This window comes from Magnolia sinica, chromosome 17 (genome assembly GCF_029962835.1).
Source record: "Magnolia sinica isolate HGM2019 chromosome 17, MsV1, whole genome shotgun sequence".
NCBI classification, from domain to species: Eukaryota; Viridiplantae; Streptophyta; class Magnoliopsida; order Magnoliales; family Magnoliaceae; genus Magnolia; species Magnolia sinica.
The window spans coordinates 13,285,765-13,301,610 of record NC_080589.1 but is presented as its reverse complement, the minus strand read 5'-3'; the positions used below and the strand labels follow the sequence as shown (position 1 = coordinate 13,301,610).

Here is a 15,846-nt window from a genome sequence, read left to right as displayed (position 1 = left end):
GCTATCAGACAGATGTTAGAGCTGGATTTCTAGCTCTTCATTCGAGAGAATGAGGATATGGATTGTCTCGTCTTTGCAGGTTGGCTTAATGATTCTGGTCTAGTGGCCTCACTTCTAAGTGGGCAGATTGGTCTATTTTAAGCTGTTTAGATTCATGGGTTCATCTTTGTAACTTGCGGCTAGAGTTATGGTTTAAAGAAGCCCTAATCAACATCAGCTCATGCTTAGGGTGAGGTGGTTAACATTGATCCATCCATGCTCAGTTGGGAAGATTTTCGTTTGGTTGCATTCGTATGAAGAATCACAACGTGCTCCTGGAATCAGTGCTGATTAAGGCTGAGGATGCCCAAAATCCAGTGAGAATGGAATGCATATGTCAATTTGAGGTTGTTGCATTAGGGGAGAGGCAGTGTAACCTTGCTCAGGGTGGGTGTGGAGGCTTCGGAGAAGGAGCTTGTGTTCGGTACTCCCACGAATTAATGTTCTCTCTGCAGGGTGTGTGTACGGCTGGGATTGAAGGACAAGGCTAGGTGGCATCATCTCGGACCTTTCATACGTCTCAATCTTATCTGGCCATTGGGGCATCTCTTGCTTTTGTTCCATCGCTCCAGACGGGGAGAGGTTTCGCCTCATGTTTGGTTGGGATCGAGGGGCATGGCTAGTTGGCTTCATCTCATCCCTTCCTTGTGCCTCAATCTCATCTGTCTGTCATGACAAAACTCTCTTTTTTCCTTTGCTATGTCGGGGAGGGATCGCTTGGAGTCGACACCTGTACCACTCTTTCAATGGTCAGATCGTATCCACCATGTCGCGAGACAGAGAGGTTTCTCTTCCCTCTTTTAATAGAGGGCTACATGGCTTGCTTTTGATCGCTATTTGGCGACGTGGGGCACCTGGTGTTTGCTTCACACAGGGTGATGCCACTCACCTGTTTTCGCCCTTCTTTCGACTGCCCATTAAGCCCCGTTCTCACTACATGGTAGGAGGAGATTTTTTCTCCACTAATCGAGTCCACTCGCATTTACGTTGCCTTGTCCCTTGCTCTATCCGCGTGGCTAGTAAAGACAATTTTTCTGACGCCCGATGCTGATGGTATTAATGTGGCCTCTATAGCTGCACCGTTGTCAATCGTACTGGGGTATTAATGTAGAGTTGACATGTGTCTTGTTGTCTCCTCTGCCTTCTGTAGTCTGCTCGACACCGATCTCTCCTTTGCCAGAGGGGTAGGACCTCTGAAGAATCATACTGGTATGGTTATTATGGTAATGGATGCATGCCGAACATCTATGGTTTCGGGATATGAGAGCGATGGCGATTTAGTAATCTTGAAATTTTTTGAGTATGGTTCGGGTCCCTGTCCCTATGGCCAGGATTTGGGATTTGATGTGTTTAATGGTAAGTCTGCCTCTTCTGCTTCTTTGATCCTCTGCCCCGCGCCCCCCCCCCCCCCAGGGACACTATAGAGCTACCTCTCTCTCCGACCCCCCCTCCCACCCCCCCCCAAAAAAAAATAAAATCATTCCCTAGCCTCGCTTGTCTGCTCCCCCTTTACTGACCAACAGTCGGATCTTGGCATTTCAAATCACGTTGAATCACTTCCTATGATCCCTTACACTCCCACCTCCACGATGTTGAACCTTGGATTCCCGAGGAATGCAATGGTTGCTCCCCTCCTATAGTGTGATGTTAGCTTTTGCAATAATCAGGCAGTTACAGACCAGATTCGACCTTTGTCTATCCCCCTCCCCTTGCGTTGATAGAGAAGTCGTTAGGATCAAGAGGTGGATTCTTGATGCTGTTTGTCAAGACTTTTGGGTATGGTCTTTGAGGATCGTGAAGAACTCTGTGGCCTTATTTCATCTTGTGGAGGCAAGGGGTCTCTGTCTTTTTTCGATGGCGTATCCTCCCCTGTTCAAGCAAATCCAACAACTTATGCAAGGTACAGAAGGCCGGACTAAAGAAAGCGCCACGAGCTTGGTTTGAAAAATGGAGTCAGTCTCCTTGTTGACGAAAAGGTGATAGGGAGTTGATGAACCTTGGTGCTTCTCATGACACGATTGCTAAAGCCGTTCCAAGGAGTGATTGTAAGGGTTGTGCCCAAGTAAAGCATTTGTGTGTTAAATCCAAGGCTAATATTTTGATTATTCAACAATCTAAGCTCCAGAAGGTGGATCAATTTGCTGTTGAATCCATCTCGGGCTATTAAAGGGTGGATTGGGAAACCCTCAGTGCGATTGGGTTTGCACTCTGATGGGGGTATTTTCATTCTTTCGGACCCTCGTTTATGGGCTAAAGAGGATTGCTCGCGGGTCGATTCTCTCTCTGTGACGTGTTTCACTTTGCTTGTGAAAAGTTGAACGGTGATCGGGTTACTAGCAGTATGAAGGGTTTTTCAGATTGGGTAATTAAGAATGCTCTAATGGATTTGCCTTTGGGAGAGGAGCCTTCTTAGAACCGTGTCTGACCATTGCTTTATTACGCTTGAGGTGGATGAGGTTGATTAGGGCCCAAAGCCCTTTCAGTTCGAGTTGGCTTGGCTCAAAGTGGATGGATTTGGGAATCTGATTTTGGAATGATGGTCTTCCTTCTCGGTTTAGGTCATGCGGGCTTCAAGCTTTTTCAGAAACTTAAGATCCTCAAAGAAAAGTCACGATCTAAAAGATGGTTTTCGGTTAGTGGGAACTCGAGATGGATTCCATCTTGCAAACCATTCAACTGCTGGAAATCAAAGAGGAGAGGGGTCTGTTTTCTGCAGAGGAGAAGCTCGAGAAAGATAAGTTCTTTGCCAAATATTGCTTCTAGCTCAGGGAGGAGGAGATCAAGTGGCATCAACATTCTAAAGTCACTTGGCTAAAAGAAGGCGATAAGAATGCTAAGTTCTTTCATGGCATTGCGAGTGCTAGAGCGAGTCAATTATATCTCCTCCCTCCTGGTCGACGGAAAGAGACTCACACAAGAATGCCATCTGCGACGACCTTATTGTTAGCTTCTATTCAACTCTTCTTTCTAAGGAGCAAGGTATTCAAAATCGGTTATGTAACGGCCGTTACGCGTTACTGGGTCGAAACGGCCGTGACGGCTGTTACGGAAAAAACATGCCGTGAAGGCCCTGTAATGGTCTTGTAACGGCCCCGTAACAATTTTTTTTTTTTAAATAAAAAAGGTCGTCACGGCTAATACGGGGGCCCGTATCATAATGGTAATAGGGGTAGCCGTTACAACCATTGTGAACGTTTTGGAACACCTTGCTAAGGAGTAAGGAGCCTTGAGAGAGGTTGAGCCTAGATAATATGGATTTTACATGTTTTTCCTCTGATGAAGCTGCCTTTCTCGAGGCTCCTTTCTCTGAAGAGGAGGTTAAGGCAGTAGTGTGCAACCTTCAACATGACAAAGCTCCAGGCCTAGATGGTTATCCGTTAGCCTTTTTTCAGTTGTGTTGGGACCTTATTACATTGGACTTGTTAGCTTTCATCCACAAATTTTTTTGAGTTTGGGCAACTAAGCCTAGAGTTAGAGTGTTCTTTTATCACGTTGATTCCTAACTTGCCCTATTAAATGAGCTAGGTTTGTTTGTTCCAGAGGTGAAGATGTGTCCTAGCTGATCCAATCGGATGTCCAGTTCCATGTAGCCACAAGTGAGAGCCTCTACCCCCCCATCCCAAAAAATAAAAAATAAATTATATACAAATAACTTCATGCATCGTTTTAAATATCTATTATGTTGAGCTTGTATTGGCCTATGTTGGCATTGATGTTGGGCCGTTACGGTCAACACGGTGGAATAGACCATTTTGGGGCTAGTATTGGAAGAAAGGGTAAATTGTCATTTTGTCCCCTCATTATTTCATCCTCTCTTTGTTGTATGCATAGGTAATGGGCCCTAATCCACCAGGTTGTGCTTGATTTGTGTTTGATTAGGACCTATTTGGTTGACTTTCAACTAGTGTTCGTAGTACTGGTATCGTTACATGTATCGTTGGCTGGGGATATGGAATTATGTATTGATATCACTGATATTATCGCTAATACCTGGAAAGTTGTCACTGACTGAGGGAAACATGAGGAAATGATGGAATTTCTCATCGAAACTCCGGAAGATGCTAAAATACCGATATTCATATTTAATAATCAAATAATTGAAAAAAAATGCATACATAATAAGTTTCTCTTTAATGGGATCTAAAAGCATTTATGTCGACTCAAGGAAGCATTAGAGAAACACGGGGAAAATGATGGAATTTTTCAATGATACTTCATGAGATGCTAAGCTATACATATTTGTATATTTAAGAATCAATTAATAGCGACAGATGAATATTTGCGTATTTAGGAATCAAATAATAAGTTTCTTTTTAATGGTGCCTAAAAGCATGTATCATTGACTCAAGGAAACATTGGGGAGACATGGGGAAAATGGTGGATCCATCCATTCATGCACATACATACATATAAACACACATGCATGATCCATTCATCCATCCATGCGTCCACACACACACACATCTCCATTAGTCTGTCCGTCCATCTATCCAACCAACCATCCATCCATCCATCCATCCATATATACATATACACACATACAAACATGCATTTCAACATACAACCATGCGCTCATAAAAAAATCGAAATGGAAATTTTTTTAATAAACAGATTTTTGGTGATACCGAAAAATTAGCGATACATTGGTGATATTATCAAAATATCACTAATACACTGGCGATACAAGTGACCTTTGGAATTCACACAAACAAAAATGTTGGCTATACATTGGCAATACAAGCGACACCGGGAATTTACACAATTGAAAATATTGGCGATACTTAGCAATATATGGTCGATATGTGGAATTTCTGATACTACAATGTTATCGATATCACTACCAGTGTTACGGTACCACTGAGCTGGAGATACGGATAATATTGAGGATACTCCGAACAATGCTTTCAATAGGCCAAAGCTGACAGACTATATTGTTGTGAAATAATGGTTTGACACGCCTTGATCGAATACATGCTAAACACACACACACACACACAAGAAGATTATGACGTTTTACATTTTTTATTTTCCATTACTTTCATGACCTGACATGGGCTTGCATCGTTTGACAGGGGTCTGATATGCCCTGTATTTTATTGTTTTTGGGCCTGGCCAGTTTTCCCACCAATGTCGTCATTCAAAACCTTGCCTTCTTGCATAACTTTCGAAATCTGGTCCTTCATAGGCTACGATTGTGGTCCACTCCTTGATGAATGGTTAGCCAAAGGTTGACCTAGAATTGTGCTGCATCAATCGCTGAAAACTTCCACCTTTTTTCCCAATGTCACAACCAGTCTTCAGAGTATTGGTATCATTATGTATCAATGATCAGGGATATGGTATCATGTATCAGTATTGCTAATATTGTTGCCAATACTCTAAAAAATATCTCTGTTTAAGGGAAACATTCGGAAAAAGTGGAAATTTTCAGCGAAACTTCATGAGATGTTAAAATACACATATTTATAATGTAGTAATCAAAATATTGTAAAGAACAATTATACATAAATAAGTTTACATTTTAGAGGGGCCTAACCATGCGTAGTTAAAAAATGTATAAAATAAATATATAAATTTGTAGCCAGTTAATAGATCAACCAACACTCATTAATAAATAAATTTCCATTAACACTTAAGCACACATTTTCCAATATAAAAATGGAAAAAATTAGGATTTCACCAATTTGCCCCATTTTTTCTCTTAATATTAATTTTTTCACTACAAAGTTGTGTGTCGAATCATACATACATAGATTTCTATTGCAATCTATGTCAACATATGAAAAAATGAGCTGCCCATGGATTTTTCAACTTCCAACCTGTCTTTATTTTGAGTCGAAATTTCTCCCCAAATTCAAACTTTGAATCAATAAAAAACCAAGAGTGATCTAAATCACCTAACCCCCCCCCCCCCCAAAAAAAAAAAAAAAAAAACCAGAACCAGAGATTTTTTTGGGCTTTTGGAAAATTTTCTATCAATTTTCGCCTATTTAAGGATGTTTCACTAGTATTGGGGATATTATTGATGGTATTGCTAATAGTAGGGAACTTTTATGAGGGTTTTTTTTTTCCCCCCCCTCAAAATATCGCCGATATGGATAATATTGATGATATTCGCAAAATTTAAAACTGCCAGCAGCTTCGGTATCGCTGACCTAGCTATTCCGTTATCGCTGATATATGGAACACTTGTTGCAACTCATGAGTATCAAGGGAGGTAACTAAGATAGCTTAAGTTCTTCTCACTACTCATCTTCAAATGGCTTCAAGAGAGGTTACAGTGTGGCAGTAAACTTGCCAGCCTTGACATTAGCCATCACAACATTTTCATCCAAATCCGTCAGTGTTGGCTGGAATAGCTACATCTAACTGAAAGTCATCATAGAAGGTCACTCATGCCAACTTCCTTTGGCTCTTTGTCGTAGGTTCAATCTCAATGACGTCTCGGTACTTAATAGGTTCCTCATTGAAGATTGGATGTCCAACGAAGTCTTGATACTTTATAGGTTCCTTATCGAAGATCAGAGCCTTGTCGAAATCCAAGTCTCTTGCACGTGCATTAGGCACAATCATGAATGAGGAAATGTTCAAAATTGGTATGGTATTCGATGACGGTTGAGGGGTTGGAATTTTCCTCAGTTTTGTGCGTCAACCAAACGGACTGCCAGTGGTTGTGGACTATTGTAGTTGTGACCAAAGAGACCAATTTTGCGAGTGTTGAGTTGCATGATGCACAATTTGATGTCCTAGCATTTTGAACTCTATGCATTCGGTCAATCATTTGACTTGCTGTTGGAGGTGTTCAATCTCTTTGTTTTTCACTTCATCGCAACGTCGTTCATGGCTTCGATCTCGCGAAGCCATGAGGGAAATATGAACTGATTTTGGGGAATCGGTGGGATAGATTGGACGTTTGGTATCTATAAAAAAGAAAGAAAGAAAAGAAGAAGATTGGGGGGAGGGTGATGGGCGGCAATGGCAGTCATGTGGTGTGTAGCTTGGGTTTGGATGGTATAGTGGGTTTGAGGAGGAAAGAAAATGGAAATCGAGATGGAGATCGATGATTTGGGTGCAGTAACCTGGATCATTCAATTTGTTGAACCTGCAGCATTTGAAGCTGCAATTGACCCTCCCAAAGAGCTTTCGTGACAATCAGGCAGTCCATTGAGCACTTGCATTTCTTGGTTGCAATCGATCCTCTCTAGAGCCTAGATGTTGATCTAGCAAATTTCATTGAGCAGTTGCCATGCATAGCTTAAGTTACTCTACCTTAGCAGAAACTGTGCTGATCTTGCAACTTGTGAATGGAACAATCAGAAATGCAATAGACTCCCTCTGATGGACCTCATATTTTATGAGGCAATCTGTCGAACAATGATGATCAAAATTTCTTTGACATTATGTAATGCAAGCCTGGTAGCATCATGAATTGGGCGAAGGGTTGCTTCGAGTAGATAGGCACAGTGCTGTGGAGTATGCGTCCTCATGCCTTCATGCGAGGCATTTGGAATCCATGATATTGGTTGTGGTCAGGGAGCATCAAGCACTCTTATCTTATGTTGGCTATCCCACGCTAAAGAACTTGAGGGTGTTATCAATTCAGAATTGATTAGGAAGTGGATGTTAGTAAGTAGTGACTGCGATAAAACCCAGGTGAAGAGTTGAGGATTGGTGATGCCACTTTCTGGTTGGATGAAACTGAACATAAGCGGGAGTTCTATTGGGTTATTTGATACATGGAACTGGAGTTCCAATAAATGCCTAGTTCCATGGAACTTCCTTTCATGGAAGAAGAGTTTCCAAAACCCTAGTCATGCTCTTTGATTGGCAATTCTGGAGTTACATGGAACTCAAGCTGTAGGTTTGGATGACAAGTTCTTGTAACTCATCTTAAGTATAGAGAAATGCAAGTGCAAATTTGACGCAGGGGAGGATGTGAGGTCAAGCACCGTCTTCCTCAAGGGGATAACTGTTCTGAATCCACGGAACTTCTCTGGACTCTTCACAGAGACTCCTCGAATCCACGAGGAAAGAACAAGAAAAATAGAAAATAAATTCTATAAAATTCGAAATTGATTGATGAATGAAATAAACGAGTTCACAACCCTTTAAATGGGGATACCAAGTAATGGAAGAGAAATCAGAATCAAACTATAACTAAAATTCCTAGAATTCGCAACTTACTATAAATAGTAAACTTGCTATTTATAGACGGTCGTGATGTCTACTAGTGCGCAAGGTTTTCTGCCAAAAATAGTAAGTTTCCTATTTGGCTTCACCAAGCTGTTCTCTTAATTATTCTAAGCACTTTTCACGTTGGGTGCAACTCCTAAAGCCCAACAGATGAAGAGTTATAATCAAAGTAAAACTTACTATATATAGTAAAACATAATTAAAATAGGGAAACGACTGTCGATTTGGTGGTATTTTGCAAATTCGGCTTGCGTGTTCCACCCCAAAATCATATATTTTACGTCCGATAACTCATTCCGGATTGCGAGATACGCCCGATTCAAGGTCCAACGGTCCGGATCACTTCTATCATCAACCGAGCCTTTTCTAATCCATCTTGGCCATGAAACTGTTCGCGGCCCTATCTACATCAAAATCCCGGGAAGAGAGATTGAAGAGGTGATCATGGCGCACATGTGCGAGATTTGGGCCATGTGTTGATAGGACCATTAGCCTAAAGCATTGTTCGAAAAATCGGTATCGCGTTAAGTATCGCACCGTTGGGATACATATATGTATCAGTTATCGCACGGGATATATCGTTTGTATCGGGTAATTTATCGCACTTTTTGGGAAACATGGGGAAGCATTGGGAAATTGGTTGAATTTTTCAATGAAACTTCAGGGATTGTTAAAAAAGACCTTAATACACACTTTTAAATCATAACATCTTAACAAATAAGTGCACATAGTAGGTTTCCCTTGTATAGGGTCCTAAGCTATGCACTGTCTGACTGAACTAAGACAACTATATTCAAATTGAATGGATAACATCTAGAGTAAATATGACGATCATTTCATTAAACAATCCTAAATACTACATAATTTGTCTCAATTGACAGTTGTTTTAAGGAAAATTTTTAAATAATAATAATAATAATAATAATAATATTTTATTAATTTTTAATTTAAAAATGATTTTTATCTTTCGAAAATTGACAAGGGCTTAACAAATCAATTCAGTCCTTGTATATGCTTGATTTCGTGTTTGGAGTGCAAAATTGCAATCAATTTGGGAGAAATCGGGAAATTTTCGAATTTTCTCTAATTTTTCCAAAATTGGACCACTTACACTCAAATTTCGAAATTAGAGTGTATGTGATGATCATTTCATCAAATACTTCTAAATACTTCAAGATTAGTCTCAATTGACAGTTGGTTGAAGAAAATTTTTGAAAATAAAAAACATGGAGAACAAGAAAAACCAGTGGATATCGAAATCAAAGCTCAAAGTCCATCATTTTTTATGCAAAACGTGAAGAACCAATGGATTTGTTTCCATTTGAACATGTGGGATATATTGGCACTACCTGTGCGTTTCGTATCGCACAGGTGGGATACAAGATATATCGTGGGACATATCGGTCAATATCGTCGATATTTAAGACATTGAGCCTAAGTTCCATGCAACTCCTGAGGCCACTTATTTTGATAAACAATAAAAATGATCAAAATACTGCTGAATGTGGTCACAAGTCACAACCATATAGGCTTTTTGTAAATTGGCTATGACTTAAAAAGTATTGAATTTGCTTGAGCTTTGGCTCGTCTGAAAGCCAACTCCAGTTTTCAAACGGGACCAATTCCGTGCCATTCTAACAATGCTAATGAGCAAAAAGTGTGCCACCAAAAAAAGTGACAAAAATATCATTAATTGTTGAAGGTGAACTCTTGAAAGAAAAGACTCTTGGAGGTGACTCATGTCCTTGTCTTGGATGCCTGTGATGAGCTAGTGTTGCGGAAGTGTGTGTGTGTTGTAATGGAAATTAAGGCCGTTGTTGCTTGTATTCGGGTCTCCTTTTGTCATGTACCTAGGGAGGCCAACTCAGCAGATTCTCTAGCAAAGGGGAGTCCAAACTGTTGTTTTGTTTTATGACCTCTTATACACTGGCCTTAAGACGATGAGGTAGTTTTGGATAGCCATGAAACTGGTACTGTCTAATAATACATCATGATCAAGTGGTCTTTATCTGTTTTATTTATCTGTTTATTTTTGGTAGTTGCTCATCGACAGCGTATGGTTATTATTTTCTTTGGGCACCTCCATTAACATATGAAAGGAACTTGTTTCTGACTCATGTTTCTTCCCTCATTCCTAAATTTCTTTAGCATCATGTCTTAGATTTCAGCCTACTTAACCGTGTGGGTCTTTGCACTAATTGTTTTGTAACTCTTGCGAAAAAGGTAAGCCTGTTAATTTGGAAAGTAGTGGGTCCAAGTTATATGGGTTCTGGATGACCACCCACCTCTTGGTGGTATCCTCTGATATTTATGGTTGTGCTATTTTGAAGACTAGCTTATGGAATGCATGATAAGGTTCAGAAGACTGCATGATGCATTTTATGCTTGAGCCTAAGCAACAAGAACAGTTATGCCATAAAGTAAGAAGGCCCTTTGGTTTGATATGAAATGTAACATAGATGAGCTCTTTGGGATGTTATTCTTGGATTTTGAACATTGTTAAAGCAGTACTTAGATATGAAACAGACTCACCTATGAACTGATAGGGTTGAAGGTTGCTTTCATGTCTTCACGTCAAACTTGGGCCACAAACATTTTAGAGAAGTATCTTAATCATGTAATTGATTTCTCATAGCATCAAACTAGAACGCTTTGTTAACAAATGAAACCATATTTTGTTTGATGGGGTGTTGAATCGTATTCTGTAAGAAATGTTCTATTTCTCTATGTACAATTTTATTCTTAAAATGTGTTTAATTCAGGTGTGTATGTTTAACATTTTCTTTGCAGGCTTTGGGCCCACTGCTTAGCATTATACATCATAACATTTTCGGCTTGCATTCTTCTTTACTTTGTAAGAATGCCCATCCTTAATGAAAATGATTGGAAATGACACATGGTGCACATTGTCTTTGGTGCTGCTGTGGGGCATGATAATGCTTTGTTCTATCTTTTTAAACCAACTTCACTTTTCTCATTGTTGTTGAGATTTATTAAAATAAAGAAGCTAAGGGAGAGGAGCTCTTCAACTCTCACTTTTTTCTGCAGTTTCTTCAACTGCCCCCCACCCCTGGCAAGGGCCCACCCACGGGCAGCAGCGGGCTTCACAGTGGCCGTGGCTTGGGCCCCACAGAACCCTACTGCCGGCCCACTGGCCCGATCAGCAAGATCCATAGGAGCAGAAAAGACAATGTACCCAATGTTTATTTTCAACAATAGAAATATGTCCTTGTTTGATTTCATTATTCACTTGATGATCTTCATAAAACTTGTCTGTGAGAGGTTCTCTTGTTATCCTTGCTTTTTATGGTTCTAGGAATACCAAAAAATTGCTGAGCTGAGGCTAGCACATTTTACCGGATCTCCTGCCAATCCAAGTCATTTTACAGTTCTTGTTCGTTCCATCCCAAGATCTACAGAAGAGTCATTCAGTGATGCTGTGAAGAATTTCTTCATGAATTATCATGCATCAAGTTACTTAGCACACCAAATGATTTATCGGACTGGAAAAGTTCAGAGGCTGATGGTGCGCATTTATCATGGTTTCTTATCTCTTCTTATTTAATATCATAGAAAGACATTTTATGATCATCATAGGAACTATCCCTCTGCATTTGTAGTTCTTTATGTGCATTATTATTTCCAACTCCAAGAGCTTATGAGGCTTAAACTGTTAGAAGACTGAGGTACTATCTGATCTATAAAATAAGAATGGAGCAAGTTGCGTGCTTGCTCTTCATCACATTGCATGTAGATTTTATAGAAAGTCATGCCCATCAGTAAAGTTCTTGTTTTCTTTACCTTGTTTTTTGCGTGACATACGGTCTTTGTGATCCATTTGAGTATTCATTGTATATGTGTAGGATTTAACGTGGTGCAAGTAATGGTTCATCTTTTATAAGAAAACTGTTGAGCTACCAATGATGCTTTGATACTTGGCTTTTACCAATTTAGGGCACTGTTTTACAAAAAGACTGGTTTCATAGTAGTATCAAAATGGTACGTCTATGCAAGTATAAATTGAATTTCCTTCAAATCAACATTGAGGGACTGATGGAATAACAATTAGATTTACTTTCTATAAGACTTATAAAGGGATTATATGAAATGATATCCCCTTTTTTTGTCAATATTATCTTTGCATGCACTAATTTTTATAAACCTGATCGAGTAGGCCATAAACTAAGTGAGTGGGATTGAGTTACACGTAAAACAAAGATTGAAAAGAAGGAATTGAGGAAGCATAAAGCTCAAGGTGAAGCATGCTTCAGAGGAAGCACTTATGACGTAGGGATGAACGTGATGGGGTCGATCACCGTCTTCCTCAGGGGGATAACTACTCCGAATCCACGGAGCTTCTCTAGACTCCTCACAGAGATGCCTTGAATCCACGAGGAAAGATAGCAACTAGAAATAATTCTAGAAATCCAAATTTCATTAATGGATAATTGTCTGCTATGTATGTCCCTATTACATCATTAATATAGAAAAGTAAAACTCAAAATTCATAATTACCAAAAATAGCAAAATTCTAACTCTAATAAAAATCCTAATTCTACTAAAACTCTTCTAAATTCTATATCCTAAAACTAAAAATTCTAAATAAACTCTTGCTAGAAAGAGTCCTTGCATAATTACAAGTTATTTCTAAAAAGGAAGAAAATCCAATACTCTAAAAATAGGAAAATATTAAAAAATTTGGAATTACTAAAAATAGTAATTATTTTTTTTCTAAAAATTCATTTTTGAGCTGAAAGCGTGCGTTTTCTAACAAAACGAACAGATGCGACCCACTTCGTGGGTCGGTTCACCTCAAATGGCCCATTTCAGTAAAGATTGATAAGTTGTGCGTCCCATAATGATACCCAGATAAAAAGTTACGGTCAATTTACGGTCCACCTTCTTTTGGCCTAACCATGCTGGAACATATCTGTGACACGTTCTACATCAACTTATCTTCTTTAATGATGCACGTTACAAAGGAAGCATTATGAAAAATAAAATTAAAAAGGAAGAACTTGAGAAAGAGATTGCATACCCAAAATTATTGCCACTGTTATTCAAGGGTGGTAATGTAAAAAAATTAATATTTGATATGTAGAAATGTTTGATATACATTATTTAACATTCATCTTGAGTTTCATGGATGTTGGTCCTGGAATTGGTGGAGCTTAGTTGCAGGATCCTTCTAAATAGGTGTTGCTCCTGCTTTGTTTCTTGCTTCGGACTCTCGCTTCCACTCCCACTTCCTACCTATATGTGCTTGTTTACATTTTGAAACATACACTTCCTTGTGCACACACCCAAATTTTTGCCACTAGCTTTGATTCACGCTTTGTGCAACTATAGGGTGAAATTATTATATTGGACAACAACAGCCCAACAAAATTTCCATGTTTGCCCACTGACAGCATGGGGACCCTAACATTTGCTTCATTTACAAGGAGGTAGAAAAATAGATCCATCACTTTTTTCTTCACTACATTGCACCTCACAACATCTAGAGCTATGATACCCAAATGCTTCAAAATGGTAACATATTCGTATTTTATCACTTGTCTGATTCCTCAATTTTATGTGTAAAATCTATATGCACATTGTTAAACGGCTACATTGTGCTAATCATGAGGGCTCATGAGAAGCTGCAATGAGGAGGAGGAGGAGGTTTGGGTCTATTTAAACCCAACCCTCTACTCTTATTTATAATAGTGAAAGGTGAATGGGGCCTTTGGGCCTTTCTACATGGACTTGGGCCTAATGGGCCTTATTCAACTATCAACCTTTTAACACTCCTCCTGAAGCTGGAGCATCCTAATGAGGCTCAGCTTGGAAAAAGGGCTAACATAATCAAACTTAAGAAAGAAACAAATTCTTCTCTAACATAATCAAACCCAATAAAGAATGAAATTCTTCTCTGTTGGCAAGTTGATTTGTGTGAGTTGGGGAGAGATGGGAAGACAAGGAGAGGAGAAGAGAAGGAGAAGTGAGAGAGAAGAGAGTTTTGGTAATAGGGATTTTATTGTGAGCGCCAACACTCCTTTTATTATATTGCTAGAAATACAAATACATACTCCACAGGAGTACTCAACACTGTACATACATACGCCCAAAAGGAACATAAAAGAAACACAACCACTTTGTACTCTCTATACTCCCCCTCAAGTTGGGGCATAGAATATAGATATTGATCATGTCCGACTTGCCAACGATATGAAGAAGAGCATCCTGACTGAGAGACTTGGTAAGAACATCGGCCAACTGTTCCCTGGAACAAACAAAATGAGTCACAATTTTCCTGTTTGAAACTTTTTCCTGAATGGAATGACAATCAACCACAATGTGCTTCGTATGCTCATGGAATACCGAAATGCTGGTAATGTGAATGACAACATGATTATCGCAATGCAAAGGAATGAGACTCGAAGGATTATTACCAAATTCTTGTACGAGGTTTCAAAGCCAAATAAGTTCACATGTCACATGAGTCATCACCTGATACTTAGTCTCGATAGAAGATTGTGCCATAATGGACTATTTCTTACTCTTTCACGTGACAAGCTTGCCACCTACAAATGTATAGTACCCGAATGTAAACCGTCGATCTTGTAGACTTTTAATACAATCAACATAAAAGTAACTAGACAAACGAAGGTGGTCATGTTGTTGAAAAAGTAAACCTATACTTGATGAAAATTTGAGATACCGAAGGATATGATACACTGCTGTCAGATGTGCGGCACGTGAGGCATGTATGAATTGACTTACAACACCCACAACATATGAAAAATCCAACTGAGTAATAGTTAGATAAGTTAACCAATCAACTGCCGATACATCCCAGGATCAGAGAGGAGCTCACCATCATTAGGACTAATTTTGTGAGTATTATCCATGGGCGTAGTAGTAGGCTTACATCATAGTATCTTGGTCTCTGAGAGAAGATCAATGGCACATTTCCTTTGAGAGAGCACAACTCTGCACATAGATCGAGCAAATTCCAATGCCCAGAAAATACCAAAGAGTCTCAATATCTTTGATCTCAAATTGAGCCTTGAGAAAAGATTTAATGGTCACCATTCCCTCGGTATCATCGTCGGACAACACAGTGTCATCCACATAAACAATCAACACCATAATCCCTGTGGGCCGATGACAGACGAATAGAGAGTGATGGGCTTGGTTACGAACAAATTCAAAATCTAGAAGAGCATGATTGAATTTATCAAACTGGGCATGTCAGGGTTGTTTGAGATTGTAAATGGATTTCTTTAAGCAGCATACAAGAGGTGAGTCGCGAGGCATAGAAAAACCTAGAGGCTGATCCATATAGACCTCCTCGGCAAGATCACCATGAAAGAACACATTCTTCACGTCTCGTTGAAATAGGGGCTAAGACAAGTTTATCGCCAAGTAGATAATCACATGAATAGAATTAAGATTGGTGTGGATGTTGGAGGGCAAGTTTCTCGAGGGTACGGGAGATCTACTCTCTTCTTTCCGCTAGTTGCTTCGCTTGAGGGCTTTTGTTAAAGGGGGGTAAAGGGTGTAATATTTGACCAGAGTCGCCACTAACCAATTATTATGATTCTACAGTCGGTTAGAGCCCGTAAAAAC

The 15,846-nt window shown here is 39.5% G+C and overlaps 1 protein-coding gene across 1 annotated transcript in view; it reads left to right on the top strand.

Annotated features, from left to right (window-relative positions):
* The window catches only part of LOC131231304 (CSC1-like protein RXW8), an 80,929-nt gene that overhangs the window by 26,838 nt on the left and 38,245 nt on the right, over positions 1-15,846 (top strand). The window contains exons 4-5 of the mRNA XM_058227451.1: positions 11,023-11,086; positions 11,549-11,758. Of these exons, the coding sequence (XP_058083434.1) occupies positions 11,023-11,086; positions 11,549-11,758 (274 nt within the window). The remainder of the gene's footprint in view (positions 1-11,022; positions 11,087-11,548; positions 11,759-15,846) is intronic.